The sequence below is a fragment of the Lolium rigidum genome, chromosome 1 (genome assembly GCF_022539505.1).
Source record: "Lolium rigidum isolate FL_2022 chromosome 1, APGP_CSIRO_Lrig_0.1, whole genome shotgun sequence".
Taxonomy (NCBI): domain Eukaryota; kingdom Viridiplantae; phylum Streptophyta; class Magnoliopsida; order Poales; family Poaceae; genus Lolium; species Lolium rigidum.
The window spans coordinates 248,134,233-248,154,390 of record NC_061508.1 but is presented as its reverse complement, the minus strand read 5'-3'; the positions used below and the strand labels follow the sequence as shown (position 1 = coordinate 248,154,390).

General features: G+C 44.2%; 1 protein-coding gene across 1 annotated transcript; it reads left to right on the top strand.

The window, feature by feature from the left end:
- The first annotated feature begins 11,631 nt into the window (after positions 1-11,631).
- On the top strand, positions 11,632-14,447 carry LOC124692378 (phosphatidylinositol 4-kinase gamma 4-like). Its single transcript, XM_047225737.1, has 5 exons — positions 11,632-11,751; positions 11,877-12,031; positions 12,122-12,196; positions 12,298-13,841; positions 13,942-14,447. Exons 4-5 carry the CDS (start codon positions 12,519-12,521, stop codon positions 14,311-14,313), a joined length of 1,695 nt encoding a protein of 564 aa, XP_047081693.1. The 5' UTR covers positions 11,632-11,751; positions 11,877-12,031; positions 12,122-12,196; positions 12,298-12,518; the 3' UTR covers positions 14,314-14,447.
- Positions 14,448-20,158: the final 5,711 nt, after the last annotated feature.

Below are 20,158 nucleotides of genomic sequence, written 5' to 3'. Positions count from 1 at the left end.
GTCTATCTTCAAAATCTTCAATGGTACTAACATGGGTGAAAAATTCTTCTATATTGTTTCTCCCAATGATAGACCCGCGTCCTACCGGTATGTTCTTTGTGGTAAAATTAAAAGGAAACATGATGAAATAAGTAAAGTAAATGCAAGTAACTAATTTTTTTGTGTTTTTGATATAGCAAACAAGACAGTAAATAAAGTAAAGCTAGCAACTATTTTTTTTGTGTTTTGATATAATGCAGCAAACAAAGTAGTAAATAAAATAAAGCAAGACAAAAACAAAGTAAAGAGATTGGGAAGTGGAGACTCCCTTGCAGCGTGTCTTGATCTCCCCGGCACCGGCGCCGTAAAATATGCTTGATGGCGTGTATTTCACACGTTCGTTGGGCAACCCCAAGAGGAAGGTATGATGCGCACAGCAGCAAGTTTTCCCTCGTAAAGAAACCAAGGTTTATCGAACCAGGAGGAGCCAAGAAGCACGTTGAAGGTTGATGGCGGCGGGATGTAGTGCGGCGCAACACCGGAGATTCCGGCGCCAACGTGGAACCTGCACAACACAACCAAAGTACTTTGCCCCAACGAAACAAGTGAGGTTGTCAATCTCACCGGCTTGCTGTAACAAAGGATTAACCGTATTGTGTGGAAGATGATTGTTTGCAGAGAAAATAGTAAAAACAAGTATTGCAGCAGATTTGTATTTCAAGTATTAAAGAATGGACCGGGGTCCACAGTTCACTAGAGGTGTCTCTCCCATAAGATAAAAGCATGTTGGGTGAACAAATTACAGTCGGGCAATTGACAAATAGAGAGGGCATAACAATGCACATACATGACATGATAAGTATAGTGAGATTTAATTGGGTATTACGACAAAGTACATAGACCGCCATCCAACCGCATCTATGCCTAAAAAGTCCACCTTCAAGGTTATCATCCGAACCCCTCCAAGTATTAAGTTGCAAAGCAACGTGACAATTGCATTAAGTATGGTGCGTAATGTAATCAAAAACTACATCCTCGGACATAGCGCCAATGTTTTATCCCTAGTGGCAACAAAGCACAACACAACCTTAGAACTTTCGTCATCGTCCCGTGTGTCAATGCGGGCATGAACCCACTATCGAGCATAAATACTCCCTCTTGGAGTTAAGAGTAAAAACTTGGCCAGAGCCTCTACTAGTAACGGAGAGCATGCAAGATCATAAACAACACATATGTAATAACTTGATAATTAACATGACATGGTATTCTCTATCCATCGGATCCCGGCAAACACAACATATAGAATTACAGATAGATGATCTTGATCATGTTAGGCAGCTCACAAGATCCAACAATGAAGCACAATGAGGAGAAGACAACCATCTAGCTACCGCTATGGACCCATAGTCCAGGGGTGAACTACTCACTCATCACTCCGGAGGCGACCATGGCGGTGTAGAGTCCTCCGGGAGATGAATCCCCTCTCCAGGCAGGTGCTGGAGGAGATCTCCGTAATCCCCGAGATGGGATCGGCGGCGGCGGCGTCTCGCAAGGTTTTCCGTATCGTGGTTTTTCGCATCGGGGGTTTCGCGACGGAGGCTTTAAGTAGGCGGAAGGGCAGAGTCGGGGCCCGACGAGGGGGCCACACCATAGGGCGGCGAGTGCCCCCCGGTGCCGCGCCGCCTTGTGGTGTCGCCACCTCGTGGCCCCACTTCGTATGTTCTTCGGTCTTCCGGAAGCTCCGTGGAAAAATAGGCCCCTGGGTCTTTGTTTCGTCCAATTCCGAGAATATTTCGTTACTAGGATTTCGAAACCAAAAACAGCGAGAAAACAGGAACCGGCACTTCGGCATCTTGTTAATAGGTTAGTTCCAGAAAATGCACGAATATGACATAAAGTGTGCATAAAACATGTAGGTATCATCAATAATATGGCATAGAACATAAGAAATTATCGATACGTCGGAGACGTATCACCGCCCTAGTTCCGCCCCTATCTTTTCTGACAAGGTCGTCTGATGAAGAATCTTCCAGGCGGAAGTTCCGGCGCTGCTGGCCGGTACTTCCGGTGCCAGCCGGAACTTCCGGCCCTCCTGGCCGGAACTTCCGGTGTTACGAGAAATAGTTCAAACGGTCAGATCTGAGAGCTCCAATCATATAAATAGCTCTCTTCTCCAAAGGGACAGGTTGCTCAATCATTGCAAGAAATATCTGCCAAGCTTCACCACCATTAGAGCCACCTCAAGAACACAAGATTTACAAGATCTCCTTCCTCCCCCAACCAAAGCTCTTGATCTTTGGAGATTCGAAGGAGAAGACACCGATCTACATCCTCACCGAAGCGTTTTTCATTTCCCCCTCATTTGTTTGAGGGATCTCATGCTAGTGTTCCTATTTGGTTCCCTAGTTGATTTGTGTTGATGTGTTGTTGTTGATTGTTGTATTGTTACAGCATTTGGGAGCCTCCAATTCAGTTGTGGATGTGTGCCCCAAGAACCTTGTAAAGGCCCGGTTTCCGCCTCGAGGAAATCCCTTAGTGGAAGTGGGCTAGGCCTTCGTGGCGTTGCTCACGGGAGATCCGAGTGAAGCCTTCGTGGCTGTTGGTTTGGCTTTCGTAGCAACCACACTCCTCCAAACGTAGACGTACCTTCCTGCAAAGGAAGGGAACTACGGGAATCATCTCCGTGTCATCGCGTGCTCCACTCTCGGTTACCTCTATCCTATTCTATCTCTTATATTGTGTAGCTATATCTTGCTTAGTTGCTTATCTTGTCATATAGGTAAATTCACTTAGTTGCATATCTAGAGAATTTACCTTTGTGTCAAGCCTAAATTGAAAAAGAACTAAAAATTGGTTAGCACCTATTCACCCCCTCTAGGTGCGGCATACGATCCTTTCAGCCGCTAACTAAAGCCATGAATCATGGTGGAAGTTTCAGTTTGGACACAAATCCTCAATCTCTTATGAGAATATTATCTGTTGTTGAATGCTTAAGCATTAAAAGAGGAGTCCATTATCTGTTGTCTATGTTGTCCCGGTATGGATGTCTAAGTTGAGAATAATCAAAAGCGAGAAATCCAATGCGAACTTTCTCCTTAGACCTCTGTACAGGCGACATAGAGGTACCCCTTTGTGACACTTGGTTGAAACATATGTTATGCAATGATAATCCGTGTTAATCCAAGCTAATTAGGAAAAGGTGCGGGCACTATTAGTATTCTATGCATGAGGCTTGCAACTTATAGGATATGTTATACATAACACATATGATTTATTACTACCGTTGACAAAATTGTTTCTATGTTTTCAAAATGAAAAGCTCTAGCACAAAAATAGTAATCCATGCTTCCTCTCGCGAAGGGCCATTCTTCTACTCTATTGTTGAGTCGGTTTACCTACTTCTTTCTATCTTAGAAGTAAACACTTGTGTCAACTGTGGTGCATTGATTCTTACATGTTTACCTATTGCACTTGTTATATTACTTTGTGTTGACAATTATCCATGAGATATACATGTTGAAGTTGAAAGCAACCGCTGAAACTTATATCTTCCTTTGTGTTGTTTCAAAGCTTTCTACTAAGAATTTATTGCTTTATGAGTTAACTCTTATGCAAGACTTATTGATGCTTGTCTTGAAAGTACTATTCATGAAAAGTCTTTGTTATATGATTCATTTGTTTACTCATTGTCTTTACCATTGCTTTGAATCACTTTATTCATCTCATATGCTTACAATAGTATGATCAAGATTATGATAGCATGTCACTTAAGAAATTATCTTTGTTATCGTTTCCCTACTCGAGGGCGAGTAGGAACTAAGCTTGGGGATGCTTGATACGTCTCAAACGTATCTATAATTTCTTATGTTCCATGCTACTTTTATGACAATACCTACATGTTTTGTTCACACTTTATGTCATTATTATGCGTTTTCCTGAACTAACCTATTGACGAGATGCCGAAGGGCCAGTTGCTGTTTTCTGCTGTTTTTGGTTTCAGAAATCCTAGTAAGGAAATATTCTCGGAATCGGACGAAATCAACGCCCAACATCTTAGAATTCCACGAAGCTTCCAGAACACCCGAGAGCCACCAGAGGAGGGCCACAGGGGGGCCACACGTGTGGGCGGCGCGGCCAAGGAGCCAGGCGCGCCGCCCTACTGTGTGGTGGCCCCGTCAGCCTTCCGACTCCGCCTCTTCGCCTATTTAAAGCTCCCTGACCTAAATCTTCGAGACGGAAAAGTCACGGTACGAGAAACCTTCCAGAGCCGCCGCCATCGCCAAGCCAAGATCTGGGGGACAGGAGTCTCTGTTCCGGCACGCCGCCGGGACGGGGAAGTGCCCCGGAAGGCTTCTCCATCGACACCACCGCCATCTTCATCAACGCTGTTGTCTCCCATGAGGAGGGAGTAGTTCTCCATCGAGGCTAAGGGCTATACCGGTAGCTATGTGGTTAATCTCTCTCCTATGTACTTCAATACAATGATCTCATGAGCTGCCTTACATGATTGAGATTCATATGAGCTTTGTATCACTATTAGTCTATGTGCTACTCTTGTGATGTTATTAAAGTAGTCTATTCCTCCTTCACGGTGTAATGGTGATAGTGTGTGCATCGTGTAGTACTTGGCGTAGGTTATGATCATAATCTCTTGTAGGTTATGGAGTTAATTATTACTATGATAGTATAGATGTGATTTATTCCCCCTTCATAGTGTAAAGGTGACTGTGTGTATGCTATGTTAGTACTCGGTTTAAGTTGCAAAGATCTATTATGCTCTAAAGGTTACTTAAATATGAGTGTCGAATGTTGTGGCGCTTGTTAACTCCGGCTTGAGGGAGCTCTTGTAGCCCTACACAACGAATGGTGTTCATTATCAAACAAGAGTATTTGTAGCACAAAGGAAGAGAACTTATTTATTTATGTGATCAATGTTGAGAGTGTCCACTAGTGAAAGTATGATCCCTAGGCCTTGTTTCCAAATACTGCAATCATCGCTTGTTTACTTGTTTTACCGCAACTTTACTTCCTGCAATATTACTACCATCAACCGCACGCCGGCAAGCACTTTTACGGCGCCATTACTACTGCTCATATTCATTCATACTACTTGTATTTCACTATCTCTTCGCCGAACTAGTGCACCTATACATCTGACAAGTGTATTAGGTGTGTTGGGGACACAAGAGACTTCTTGTATCGTGATTGCAGGGTTGCTTGAGAGGGATATCTTTGACCTCTTCCTCCCTGAGTTCGATAAACCTTGGGTGATCCACTTAAGGGAAACTTGCTGCTGTTCTACAAACCTCTGCTCTTGGAGGCCCAACACTGTCTACAAGAATAGAAGCACCCGTAGACATCAGACACCACCGCCATCTTCATCACCGCAGCTGTCTCCCATGAGGAGGGAGTAGTTCTCCATCGAGGCTAAGGGCTGTACCGGTAGCTATGTGGCTAATCTCTCTCCTATGTACTTCAATACAATGATCTCATGAGCTGCCTTACATGATTGAGATTCATATGATGAGCTTTGTAATCTAGATGTCGTTATGCTATTCAAGTGGATTTTACTTATGTGATCTCCGGAGACTCCTTGTCCCACGTGTGTAAAGGTGACAGCTGTGTGCACCGTGTGGGTCTCTTAGGCTATATTTCACGAAATACTTATTCACTGAGTTATGATTTGAGTTGGATGTCTCTATGAAATTGTGGTGTGTTAGTACCTCCTATGAATGCTCAAAGTGACAGCATGGGGTGTTCATTAGTACTTGGGAATACATCTTTAAGGTTTGCCTACATGATGAATTAGAGTTCGTTATCTTGCCAGAGAGTAATTCGGAATAGCATAGTGAAGTGCTTATTTATATTCCATTATGATTGCAATGTTGAGAGTGTCCACTAGTGAAAGTATGATCCCTATGCCTTGTTTCCAAATACTGCAATCATCGCTTGTTTACTGTTTTACTGCATTTTTACTTCCTGCAATATTACTACCATCAACTGCACGCCAGCAAGCACTTTTCTGGCGCCGTTATTACTGCTCATATTCATTCATACCACTTGTATTTCACTATCTCTTCGCCGAACTAGTGCACCTATACATCTGGCAAGTGTATTAGGTGTGTTGGGGACACAAGAGACTTCTTGTATCGTGATTGCAGGGGTTGCTTGAGAGGGATATCTTTGACCTCTTCCTCCCTGAGTTCGATAAACCTTGGGTGATCCACTTAAGGGAAACTTGCTGCTGTTCTACAAACCTCTGCTCTTGGAGGCCCAACACTGTCTACAAGAATAGAAGCACCCGTAGGCATCACCGGATCTCCGGTATCTTTACCTGTGAGTCTCGGCTTCTTTCCCTTTGTATCTCAATCTCGCCTCTTGGGTATATCTCCGGCTTAGATATCACCTGCTTCCCGTACTCCGGCATACCCCTCCTGGTATACCAGACTGTATCACTGTTAAACTTAACTTTCAGGATCCGAATTAATCTTTAATCCGGTATACAAATGGTTTATCATGTCATATTTGCCATAGTCTTGATCTACCGGGGGTCATCCCCGACAACATAGATATTGTTTCATTGCACCACACGAAAGGCAATGTATTTTTATGAAGAAGATCGTACACGGTAAGTGTCGTTAAAAAAAAGGATTGTTTCAACTATGTTTGTCTCAATGAATTCTATCTCTAGTTGCACTCAAAGAAAGATATGGTTTAAATTCACCCATAATCAAGGAAGATACAAAGAGGAAAATGGTAGAAATCAAAATCCTGTGAAACTATGATGTGTTTTGTTGAATCAAAGAGGTCCTCCTAGATAGCCCCTAGATCCTTCGGTTGAGATATCAAAAGTGGTATTACACTTATATATACGCAAGGTACTAAATTGTTTGTTTTAATATTGTTTTATTATTTAAGAAATCATTCTAAATTCTTTGATGTGACCATGTGGTTGGTTTGGTTGCGTGTTTCCCTCGATATAAAAAGATCTCTCTATTATTTAGAGAAAAATAGTTAACGTGGGTTCTACCTGGTGGTTCCGTACCGAGTAGTTGAATATGTACATGTTCCTCGTATACAATTCAACGTTGTGGACGTATGTGAGTAGATATGTAGTAAAAACTCATAACAAAATGATAACTTAACAAAGAAAAGTTTGTATATGTGAAGTAAATAAGTTTGTAAAATGAATTTATATGCACACTCGCGCAGTAGGCTGCAACGCGCGAGGCGTGAAAGTTTTGCGAGCGGGTTCGCTGTTGGCTTAACAGCCTCGATCGCGCACTGGATTCAAGGGAAAAGTGGTGCAAAAAGGTCACGATTGGGGTATATTAAAATCATTTAGGGGTTCTCTTAACAATGGCGTGTTAAATTCAGAATGATATTGGATCAGTTTGAACTCACGTCCAAGTTTTCCGAATCAGTTCATTAAGCTTTGAAACTCTTTGGACCAAAATGACATCCCACACAAGTTTTTGTATTTTGATGGTAATTACCTTTTTGTATCATACTTAGTGGCTCAACTATTGAATGAAAAACTTATTAAAGCAAGACACATGCATCATCCAGATAAGCTGAAAACCGTCTCTAGTAGTTTGTAAGCATAGTTGAAAACAGTAAGAAAAAGTATGAAATTGGTGTTGTTATATGTTAAAAATCCTAACATAATTTAAAGCATACTATTGAAAATAGCTACCGTTCGATTGCACCGCACCGTAAGAAAGAAAGAAAAAACATGTTTTTACTTACGAGGAATTAGGCGTGTGCGATGGTTGTTACTTAAACAAAATAAAAAACAGAATAGAATAAAATTTCTTGAAATCGAATTCTTCCAAACTCGGATGAGTTTTGTTGAATCGAAGACGCCATCCTTCATTTTCGTTTTTCCTTCCGGTATGGCCGGTGCTGTGGAGCTGTAGCAAAGGCCGGTCCCATCAGACCTCAGTTCATTATAGTACTTCGTAAAAGAAAAGAAAAAAGAAGGGATCCCCCGAGTTGATTGCGGCCGAGGCAAGTGGTGTACGAGGGGGGTCGTCTCCACGTACACAGTGGTGATAGAGAAACGAGGGACACGCACTGTCTTTTTTTTTTTTTTTTTGAGATTTCCTGGTCTTAGTACATCTTGTAGTATCTGAACTCACGCACTACACACTCCTCACACACACACAACACCACACACACGCCACCCGTGCGCAAGCTAGACCTAACCAGATCTATACTAAGACTTGAGCCTCCACGAGCCTAGATCTTCTGGGAAATCCCTGCGGTGGTGGGCACACCACAATACCACTCTTGAACCGCGGTGGAAATTGGCTCCGTAGCTTGAACTGGGGCAGACTGATTTAATGGGCTCAATCTACTGTCTATATAGGACAGCCCCTATAGCCCTCCACAAATTGGCTACTGTTCAGTGAACAGTACCACGGTTACATCGTTCTCGTGAACGGGGAGCTGCTTTACACCGACCTGGTCGGTGTATAGCGACCCACCGACCACCCCCCCGCGATCTTTGTTGGGCCGGCCCACGATTTGCCGAGACCGTTTGCTTGTGTATTCGGTGCGGACGGGCCGGCCCAAGTTTGTTTTTCTTTTTTCTTTTCTCATTTTTTCTCTCGTTTTAAATCTGAACAGTTTCAAATTTGAACAAAATTCGAATTGAACGATTTTAGAATTTGAACAAATTTCAAAAATTGAACGATTTTTCAAATTTGAACAAATTTTGAAAATTGAACGATTTTCGTATTGAACAAATTTCGAAAATTGAACTATTTTCGAATTTGAACAAATTTTGAAATTGAACGATTTTAGAATTTGAACAAATTTTGAAAATTGAACGATTTTTTAATTTGAACAAATTTCGAAAATTGAACGATTTCCGAATTTGAACAATTTTCGAATTTGCACAGTTTTTGACTTTGAACATTTTTGAAATTTGAATTTTTTTTAGTTTGAACAAAAAGAAGAAAGAAAAACAAAATAAGAAAGAAAACAGAAAAGAAAAAGGAAATAAATAAAAAAACGAAAAAAGAAACAGAAAACCGAAAAAGAGACAGCGAACTGGGCCTGACCCATACCCGACCAGGGGTGTGCGGTGGCCGGTAGCCACCGACCTGGTCGGTGTATAGGTTTTCGCTGTGAACAGTGCCGCGTGTAGGTGAGGTCCCCCGATAAACGCTCCCAGCGGGAGTCGAAACCGGGCGGGGCGGGCGGCCACTGCCGCACCGAGCCAACGCGCCACAGGCGCGAGGGACACGCACTGTCGATGCTTCAATTCATCCGCCCCTGGTTTCCTTCCGTTCCACCGGCCGCAGCGTCGTGTCATCGTCTCACGGCCACAGCCACGGACGGCGCCGTGAACGTGCGCTGCGTACGTACGCGTCACAGCCGACGTATTCGGCCTAATCCCTTTCGTCCCATCATCTTTCCAACGCACACATTGTTTGTTTTCGTGCAGCGTAAGCATGGGTGGCTGGCTGGGTCCGATCCTTGTCGTTTGACTGCCCTCCCGCTCCACTTGCCGACCGTTCTAGAACAAATAAAGTGCCACATCTCTGTCATTTTAAAATTCTAATGGTCATTTTCTTTTTTTTTTTATTTAGGGCTGGATGAAAGCAACAACGTTGAAATAGTTTTTTTTTCCTTGATGGCATATGGGAGTATAGACGAAAATATGCGTTGAACAGACTATTTACAGGAAATTTTCAGAAAGACTTACAGCACTCGTTTTTCCAAGGATGATTTGCTCGCACGATCGAACCACTCTTTCTTTGACCAGAGGGATCCGTACGCTCTGTCTAGTATGCCACGCACGCAGTTTGATGCCCGCGCTTGCTGAATTTTCAGTGTCACAAAGCATAAGATTAGTTCTTGTGTCAATTGTTCCAGTTGAGAATCATGCTCTGTTAATTATTTAATTCTTCTAGTTCAAGTGACTTTGGTTAAACAAATGATGGTAATGCAGGTACGGACTCTCTTTTTTATACTTACTTTGACTACTCCCTCCATGTCGATTTATAAGTCTTACGTGTGCACCTAAGTCATCAATTTGATCTATATAACATAGACTATACTATACAAAAGTTATACCGTTAGAAAATATCTAAAGTTTCTAGTGGTATATATTTTGTAACATATAGTTTATATTACGTTGGTCAAATTAACAACCTAGAACTACGCGTAAACCTAATAAACCAATATGGACTGAGTGGCATAATATGATTAATTGGAACAAATTCACTATTATTAATTTCCTGGTCTTCTTATGCTTTCATAGTTTTTATATAGGCGAAGGCAAATTTGAAATCTTTTGTAGATTTCAAGGTTAAAAAAAAGTGCTAGGGTGTAGGCGATGCCAGTGTGGGTATATACATTTTACCACCAGATGTATATACATGATATTATAGATAAATACATATTAATTTAAAGCATGTAAATGAGTAAATTATGGACACCTACCACGAGTGTGGCATTTTGAAGCTCGGGCTACACGGAGCTATTTTTTCAAAAAATAAAAAATGGCATTTGATAGTTTTTTAAAAAATACGAACAAAAATTTCTAGAGGTAGACAATGATGTACTCTACCACTGTGAAAAAAGCAATACGAAAGATTGAGTATTTTGGGCTATGAAAAATTCACAAATCGATTGATCTGAAAAAGTGAACAGTGTAGATTTTGAAACTTCCAACATTTGTTAGAATTTGTCATTTTCATAGCTCGGGCTATAATTGGAGTTTCTGCACCTACCACTAGAATATGACGCATCTGGCTGGTTGGTGAAGTATGGCATAATTTTTTTTATCGGGGAGATAATTTTTTTATTGACGTGCCTACACTTTCACTTATACTGTAGGCTAGAAGTTTGGTGATCGCTTAGTGCCTAAATATACTAAAGCGACGCCTAGACGTCGCCTCTTCCAACCGTGGTACATCTATGATGTTGGAAGATCGTTTTCCAATCCTTTTAGTCCCTCTCCCGTCAACATGAGGAAATGCTAGAACTGAATTGCCACCGATTTTGATCATTCCATGTTGGGTGGCTACACCAAAACCGGAGAGCTACCTTCTAATATAAGTCCCTCTAACATAAGAAAATGTGTAATTTCTTTTATAAAGTTCAAAAGGAACCACGATTCGAACACGCATGTCTCGTGTTATGCGTCGTGGTGTAGCGGGTTCCTATTTCAAATAATTCTCCTCGGAACTATCTATTTCCTGCAAATAAAAAAAAGAAATAAAATTACCTCCAAGAGCATTAATAATAGATTCTTCTGGACGATGGTACAAAAATCTACCAAGCTCCCCCACTAAATTCACGCGAGAACCAACCTAACGTTCCAAAACGAAGAGCCTTAGTGCCTAGGCAACATTTATAAATATATTTAATGAGTACAATAACCCCAGCCATAACCCCATTCATTCTGACAGCGAGATTACTTGCCGCGCGAGCCTTTCATTCTCCCTACAACACACACAGCCACAGGGGCAGAACGGTCAACAAAAAATTAACCAAGAGCACGACCATTTCTCCGAAGGTGCGGCCACGTAACGGCGTGAGCGTGAGCGACGGGCGGACCGTTGGGCCCACCCCCGGAATAAATCAGCTGCCCGCACCTTCCGCTTCCTCTCTCCCATTTCCTCTCTTCCTTCCTCGCCAAAACCAAACCAAACCAAAAACTTCTCTCTCTCTTCCTGCGTGAACCGCGGAGCAAGGAAGGAGGAGCCGCCGCCGGCGTACTAATCGCGCGCGGGGGCCTCCCCTCTCATCCACCCGGTGAGTTCATCATCCTCTGCGCGCCGGCCTCGGTCCTGAGCTTTCTCCTGATTTTTTGCGGTTTGTTTCGACCGATTGATTGATTGGGGTGAGCTCGATCGTCTGATTCGGTGCTGCCGCCGCAGGTCTACTGCCGTCGAGGGAGCAGCCAGCCAGCCGCGTGGGATCGAAGCGCCGGCCGGCGGTCGGTGGAGGAGGGGCCCGGCGCCTTCCGTGTTCGTTCTCTCCCGTCCACCAGCAAAACAATAAATCGATCTGCTCCTGGTGACGAATTTCTCAGGTACGATAAACACGCTCGTCTGCTCTGTACCGTAGCTGCTGGGCGATTTCGTGGCTCATCGCTCCTCCGGATGGTCTGTCCCCCTTGCAGATTGCGTCGCGGGATCGGGTCGGCAGTGGGGGCAAAGGCAGGATTCACGCCGCTTTGCCCCTAAAATCAACTCCGGTATGCTCCCTCATGTTCTTCTGATTTTTATCCGTTGATTTTTGCTGAAATTTCTGCTGACCACTAACGAACGGAGGGCGGTCTGTTTTAAATCTCTGCAGATATGGGCGAGGAACCCGAAATGAGGCTCTAGATTTCTCATCGGTTGTGCCGTTGCGGTGTGGATTGTTCGCAGAGGGTCTCCTCCATTTTAGAAGGAAGGGAACCCCAGGCTTGATCCCTCATCAAATGGCTTCTTCTACTAATTCCTAGTGTACAGCTTTCTAGTGTAAATACTGGTAGTGGCTGCCAGCTTCAGCCTCAGCCTGCTAATCCTGCTAAGATGTCGTCGGCCGGCGTCATCGCGCTCGGGCCGGTGCCCGACGACCTGGCCTACCTGCCCATCAGCTTCGGCCACTCGGGCCGCTGCTCCTCCGCCTCGCAGCTGCAGGACCACATCCTCATCTTCCTCGCCGTCCCCGGCGCGCCGCCCATGCCGATGAGCGTGCTGGGCACCGACTCCATCGCCTCCGTCAAGCTGCGCATCCAGCGCTTCAAGGGCTTCGTCGTCAACAAGCAGCGCCTCGTGCTCGACGGCCACGAGCTGGCCCGCAACAACTGCCCCGTCAGGGACTACGGCCTCGAGGACGGCAACGTGCTGCACCTCGTCATCCGCCTCGCCGACCTCCGCGTCATCAACATCGAGACCGCCAGCGGCAAGAAGTTCCAGTTCCAGGTCGACCAGACCCGCAACGTCAAGTACCTCAAGAGCAAGCTCGCCGATGACGAGGACCTCGGCTGCCTCGAGGATGACAAGCTCGAGTACGACGGCGAGGTGCTCGAGGACCACCGCTTGATCGCTGATATCAGCAACAGGGATGATGCTGTGCTTCACTTGTTCATCCGCAAGCCGGCAAAGCTACGGACGCAGCAGGTCGAGAAGGATACCTTGGTTACGGTTGACAACCCTCAGGAGAAAGAGGACCTTGCGAATGAATCTCTTGTTGTGAACCCTGCGAAACCAGCTGGTGGCAAGCCTGCTCCTGTTGAACCGATTGTTGTGAACCGTAAGGCGAGGCTTTCGCCTGAAGTGGTGAAGATGATCGACTCGGCAATAGCTGGTCTTGAGAACGGGCACACACCAGTTATGTCAGCAGAAGGTTCGGGCGGTGTTTACTTCATGCAAGATTCATCAGGCCAGAAGAATGTCGCGGTGTTCAAGCCCATTGACGAGGAACCAATGGCCGAGAACAACCCGAGGGGTCTCCCGCTGTCGACTGACGGGGAAGGCATGAAGAGAGGGACACGTGTTGGGGAAGGTGCGCTCAGGGAAGTTGCGGCTTATATTCTGGACCACCAGGTTGTTGAGCGTGAATCGGGTCGCAGTGTTGGCTTCTCTGGTGTGCCTCCCACAGCAATTGTCCGAAGCTTACATAGGGGGAAGAGCTTCAAGGTTGGATCCCTGCAGATGTTCAAGGAGAACGATGGCAGCTGCGAGGATATGGGTCCCCGGGCTTTTCCAGTGAAGGAGGTCCACAAAATAGCAGTGTTAGATATTAGGCTAGCGAATGCTGATCGTCATGCAGGGAACATTCTAGTTTCCAAGGAAGAAGGTGCCACCTACAAGCTCATCCCAATTGATCATGGTTACTGCCTGCCAGAGAAGGTGATTATCTTTCTCTTGCATTATTATTACTTTTAGCTCCTAAGCATCATAGTTCTTTTGTCATGCAAACCATAATTTGTGTTGCGTTGTTTTGATGCAGTTTGAGGATTGCACCTTTGAGTGGCTTTACTGGCCTCAAGCCCGTGAGCCGTTCAACGACGAGACTACTGAATATATTAGCTCTCTAGACGCTGAAGAGGACATCAAGCTTCTCAAGTTCCACGGGTGGGAGCTGTCTTCAAGCTGTGCCCGTGTCCTGCGCATCAGCACCATGCTGTTGAAGAAGGGGGCGGCACGTGGCCTCACGCCATATGACATAGGACGTATATTGTGCAGGGAAACTGTGAATAGGGACTCCGAGATCGAGGACATCATCCAGGAAGCAGAGGATGCTGTTCTTCCAGGGACAAGTGAGAACCTGTTCCTGGAAACCGTATCCGAGATCATAGACCGCCGCCTCCTCGGCAAGTAATATTTGCTTTTAGAACACTCGGAATAACTGATCTAGTTGTTCGTCTGTATCGGTTTGATGTAAGTATGTTTCACAAGGCACTGCTGATCCAGGCCTCAATGCACTGATGATTTCATTTGTTTTTAAGCCCCAAATGACTTCGCTTGTTTGTAGCCGCTCAAGTACATTTCCTTTGTGTGAATATAGATGTCTGTGCTGGTGCTGCGTCAGGCCTTATCATATCAGTGAATTAGGTATTTTGCTAGAGCCTTTGCTTGCCGGTGCTTCATGCATAGCAAATTGGTTGTCTTGTCCTTGTGTGTTCTCCATTCACAACTCACAAAAGTTACATAATGGAAGCGCATTGCTGAAGCTCCAATGAGAACCAGTTGAATCTATGCCCTGAAGTAGTACTAGAAGATTGTTCTGGAATTTGTAGCCACCAATACATATGGGTCGTCCATTTTGTCGCCGATTTATAGTCAATCCTCTCTGTTTTACATATTGAACGTTTCTGGGGTACTAGTTGGTCTCCAAATATTTTTCCCAGCAAGTTGATTCTCATAGCCGACCAAATCAAACGGCATAATTAACTGAGGACAAGCGGAGGTTCAAAGGGCTGAAAGGCGCGTGGAGCAGTTTACTTTGACTCGAAGATCTGAACTGAAGGGTGCGTGGGTATCCTATAAAAAATCTCCACATCATACCTTTGCTGTGCACTATCTCAAACTTGTTTATTCAGCACTCAACCTCACACGTTTCACCTCACCTCACCTCACTTTTTGTCTAAATCTTATCATGTTACCGTTGCCTCACAACTTATCGTTGTCCCCTAAGCTCTGTCTTACATGTGTGACACGAAGCTCGGCAGCGTTGGGACTTTTCTCGTTTTTATTTGAAGGTCCCAGACAAGAACCGGGACAGGCCCTGTGCACGGGATCCGGAGTTCCTTTTTTGTTCCTTGGAAAAATGCAGCAACTTCAGATTTGGGGTACTTTTCTTTGCATAGCTTCTCCCTCTTAAATTTCTATGGACTGCAATTGCAATGGACTTGGTTAATTTTTTTTTAAACTCGGGCTCATATATTAATTTAAGACACATAAGTTTTGATTAGTCACTTTTAAGCCTGTCCTCCACAGACGGAGGGGCACGCGCCAACACCACACACTCACTCAAAGCTCTAAGCCCTTCTCTTGCTAGTCCATCTGCAACAGAGTTTGCGTTTCTGTTTAGCTTGGTAACAAGCCACTTCTGGAATGACTCCAAGATGATCTTTATCTTGAACTGTATCAGCAATCAGAGATTTGCCTTATGCAGTTTCCTTCACATCATTCACCAAAAAAGCATTGTCATTCTCCACCTGAATCGGCCATGCAAAAACCGGTAGAGCAGCTCTTAAGACAAATAGCATGCCTAACGCCTCTGCTGTTACTGCATTTGGGCAGATGAGGAATTGATCCCCACGCAGTCATGATGACCCCTCCTAAATCATCTCTCAAGATTGCTCCCCAGGCTCCTCAACCATCTACTTCCAAGAAGCATGTATGTATCTGTGTTCAGTTTTGATCATCCCTGATTCAGCTTCTTTCATGGTTCTGCACTAATACCCTTCTCAATTCTCCTAGCTGGTAGGTGCTCATAGGCAATCTGTTTGCCTTCTACATTATCATTTTCACCCATGTTCTTCAGTCCTTGAATGGCATCATAATAAGATATCAGATAGAGGGCTGATTGCTCTATTCCACATTTACCATCCCCAAAAACAATATTGTTCCTCATATGCCATGACCAAATAAACAACATTTTAGCTCTTTGTTCTTTGTCAAGTTGGCTAAGTAGAATCAAAGGCCAATCCTTACCTGTATCTATGAGTTTTTCATGATCAGGAATCCTCCATGATTCATTTAATCTTTGCCTTGGAGCTTTTGCCTTTGTACAATCTACCATCGCATGGTGGCTTGTTTCTTCTCCCATCCCACAAATAGAACAAGTGGGAATCAAATCCATGTTCCTGTTGCATCTTGTAGCTTGGACACAAAGGGAGTTTGTAGCAAGTTTCCAACCAAAAACTCCGATTTTTGGTGGTACATTTGACTTCCATATCATGTCCCATATTTCTCTTCACCTGCAAGTCTACTCTCCCACCTATACTCATTCCTTTATCTTTGAGGTCCAGACCAAGTTTGGATGCACTTTTAACTGAAAAAATCCTGGTAACACATTGAACTGGGTTATCTGTAGCCCTAGGTGGAGTTGTCTTATCACTACAATAGTTACACCGGCTAGCCAAAAAGCCACGGTGGAATTGGGTTCGGGTATATGAGAATTTTTAATCAAGCTTTTCTTGCAAAACAAGCATGCAGACTCATTGAACTCCCAGATAGTTTATGTGCGAGACTTCTCAAATCAAAAATACTTCCCTTCTGGGTATCTCATTGACACTGTTTTTATCCAGAATGCCTCGCCTTGCTGGCAAGGAATCACATACGGATTAGAACTCCTCACACAGGGAATTGTTTGGAGAATTAATACTAGCTCTAAAGTAAGAATTCGGCGGGATAATTGTTTGGATTAGAACTCCTCACACAGTCAATCACAAAGTGATAGAAAAGCGAGCAAACTAAGATTCAGATGGGTTTCTGACCTATTGACCCTGCTACAAAAAAATGGAAAGAGGAGAGGTTAAGACCATTTTCTACCCTCCTGACGCGGAGGAAGTCTTAAATATTAGATTACCATCTGTGAACGGGGAAGATTTCATCGCTTGGGCACATGAAAAGAATGGTTACTTTTCTGTAAAAAGTGCATACAGACTTGGTGTGCAACTAAAAGAGAAAGAAAAACAAGAATCGACGAGCTCAAATCCAGATGGGGACCGGGGGCTTTGGAAGGTAATTTGGAACTCCAAAGTGCCTCCAAAAATAAGAGTCGTCGGATGGAAGCTTGCAACTAATACCCTGGGAGTGCAAGCTCATCGATGTAGGCGCAATATGAGTCCAATTCCCACCTACTCTATATGTGGCATGGAGCCTGAGACTGCTTATCACGCTATGGTAAGATGAACGAAAGCCAAGGCTCTAAGAGATTGTCCGAGGAATGATTGAGACTTGCCCAAAGAGGAAATGTTCAGAGATACGGGACAGGTTTGGGTCCTTTTACTTCTGAACCAATGCAGAGAGGAAGTAAGATCAAAACTTCTATTTATGTGGTGGAGATCATGGCACATGCAAAACAATATGATCTTTGGCGATGAAAAGTGTACGGTAAAGCAATCAACCCAATTCATTCAGTCCTATCTAAAATCCTTTATGCAGGTGAGCTGCCCTAACTTTGAATGAGATGTAAAAGGGAAGAAACCGATTGACGTTCTAGTCACCATAGAGTCGAAGAAGAATAAGGCAGAGATAACAGCTTGGCGTAAACCTGAAGAAGGATGGCATAAACTGAATGTTGATGCCAGTTTTATCAAAGCTGAGTAAAGGAGCATGGGGAGCTATCCTTCGCGACAGTAATGGTAAGGTGTTATTATCAGGATGGGATACAATTCCACGGTGTCAAAATGCAGATACTGCAGAGGCAATTGCTCTTTTGGAGGGGATTAAAGCTATACTTGCAGTAAATGATAAACCAGTAATTGTGTAAAGTGACAATGATGCAGTGGTGAAGGACCTACTCAGCTGTGGAAAAAGTAAGTCTGAAACATCAATGATCCTCTGGGAAGCAAAAAGCCTTCTGCATGACCTCCCGGGCTTCATATTCGAGAAAGTAAAAAGAGATTGTAATACTGCTGCTCATGACATTGCTAGTTTTAGTTTTAGTGAGTGGAGTGAGGGTGTGTTGGTGGAGTCGTTACCTTGAGGTGTGGAGGTTACTGACCTGAAAGTTTGTAATGGAGTCTGTAACAAAACCTTGATCGTTAAGTAATAGACGTTGCACCGGCTAGCTTGTGTACTAGTATGTATTAATAATATAGTTAGGGTAAGAAACTGTTTATTATCTTTATATTGCATATGTGTTACATAAACCATGTATCTTATTATCTATTGAAAATGTAACATCATAAAATTCTATCATGTCATTTAAATTGAGATTTTTTAATGCGTAACCCGATCCCTGTCCTGAACTTGATGGGAGTGGAAACGGGAAAAAAAGCCTTCCCAGTTGTTAAATTTGGATGAAGTTTCAGAAGGAACTTCCCGGTGAGAAGTAGACCGGCTGCCATCCCTAGTTTTACATTATTTTCCAATGTAGCATGCTACGTCAGCTCGATTTGTTCCGCATGGGCCTGTTTTGTCCAAAATGCTTCGGCAAGCCAAGTTTATGGATCATCTATATTGTTTTTTCAGGTTGATGCATTAGAATGCACTTACAGGCCAAGTCAGTATGTGTGGTGTAATTACTTCTTTTCGTTTCATATTATTTTCACTTATAAAAATCCTTTATAATGGGAGTGAAATGATCGTATGCCGCACCTAGAGGGGGGGGGTGAATAGGTGCTACCAAATTTTAAGTTTTTTTCAATTTAGATTTGACATAAAGGTAAATTCTCTAGATATACAACTATGTGAATTTACCTAGATGACAAGATACAAAGCTAAGCAAGATATAACAAAGCAATAAATGATAGAGGTTACTGACAGTGGAGCACGTGGAGACAAAAGGGATGATTCTCGTAGTTCCTTCCTTTTGAGGGAAGTACGTCTATGTTGGAGGGGTGTGGTTTCCACGAAGGCCTAACCAACGCCACAAAGGCCTCACCCTATTCTCCGGTGAGCAACGCCACAAATATCTAGCTCACTTGTCCACTAAGGGATTTTCTCGAGGCAGAAACCGGGTCTTTACAAGATTCTTGGGGCACACATCCACAACTGAATTGGAGCCTCCCAATGCTGTTACAACACAACAACAAGTTATAAATGAAGTAAACAATAACTATGGTTTCCAAAGGAAACACTAGCAAAGGGCCTCAAATGAATGAGGGGGAAATGCAAATTGCTATGGTGAAGATGTAGATCGGGGTTTCTCCTTCGATTCTCCAAAGATCAAGAGCTTATCCGGCCTAAGTGAGGGCCGGAATATCCCCCCCCCCCCCCCCAGATTACCAGGTCGCCACCAAAATGTTCAGCCAAAAAGCCCGTCCGCTAAGTCCTTAGCCGTTTTGGGGGGTCGGATATTTGCAAATAATCTTTTTTACAAATAGGACTTTGGCATTAAAAGAAAAAACGAACAGTACAAAGAACCCCAAGAAAAATAAAAATTACAATGAGATTCTTGAGAAGCCCTTCATCTTCAACCTCCAGACCGTGTCGACGGCGCGCCGCCGCTCCTCCCTGAGTCGGACTGACGTTGTTGGTTGCGGACGGGAAGTCGCCGAATGGGTCTAAAAAGACCACATCCGTCCCAGCGACGAAGAAGAAGGAATAACTGCCGATGAAGCTCCTTGACGATCCGAAGCTCCCCATAGCCAGACGAAATCCTCGAAGACCACACCACTCCCACAAGCCTCTCGACGTTGTCGCCGAGATGGGGTTGAAGCCGGGGAGACCTTATTGCACGAGACGCTGTCACCACCACCTGAGCGCCGTCCCTACAAACCTTGACCCTAAAAATGAAGAACGAAGCCCTCAAAATAGGGAGCGGAGCCCTCCCACCGATGAGGGCCGAGATCCACCGCGCCTCCATGGCACAAAGACCACAAAGACGAGGCGATCAGCGGTGGCGCCGACAGGAGGCACGAGCCGAGATCCAGCCGCGCGTTGGTCTCGTAACGTTTCGCGACTCTCCGTATATTTGCAAATAATCTGGCCTGGAGCAATTTTCTTCTTCTTTCTTCTTTCTTTTCAACATATATTCAATATAGAATAAG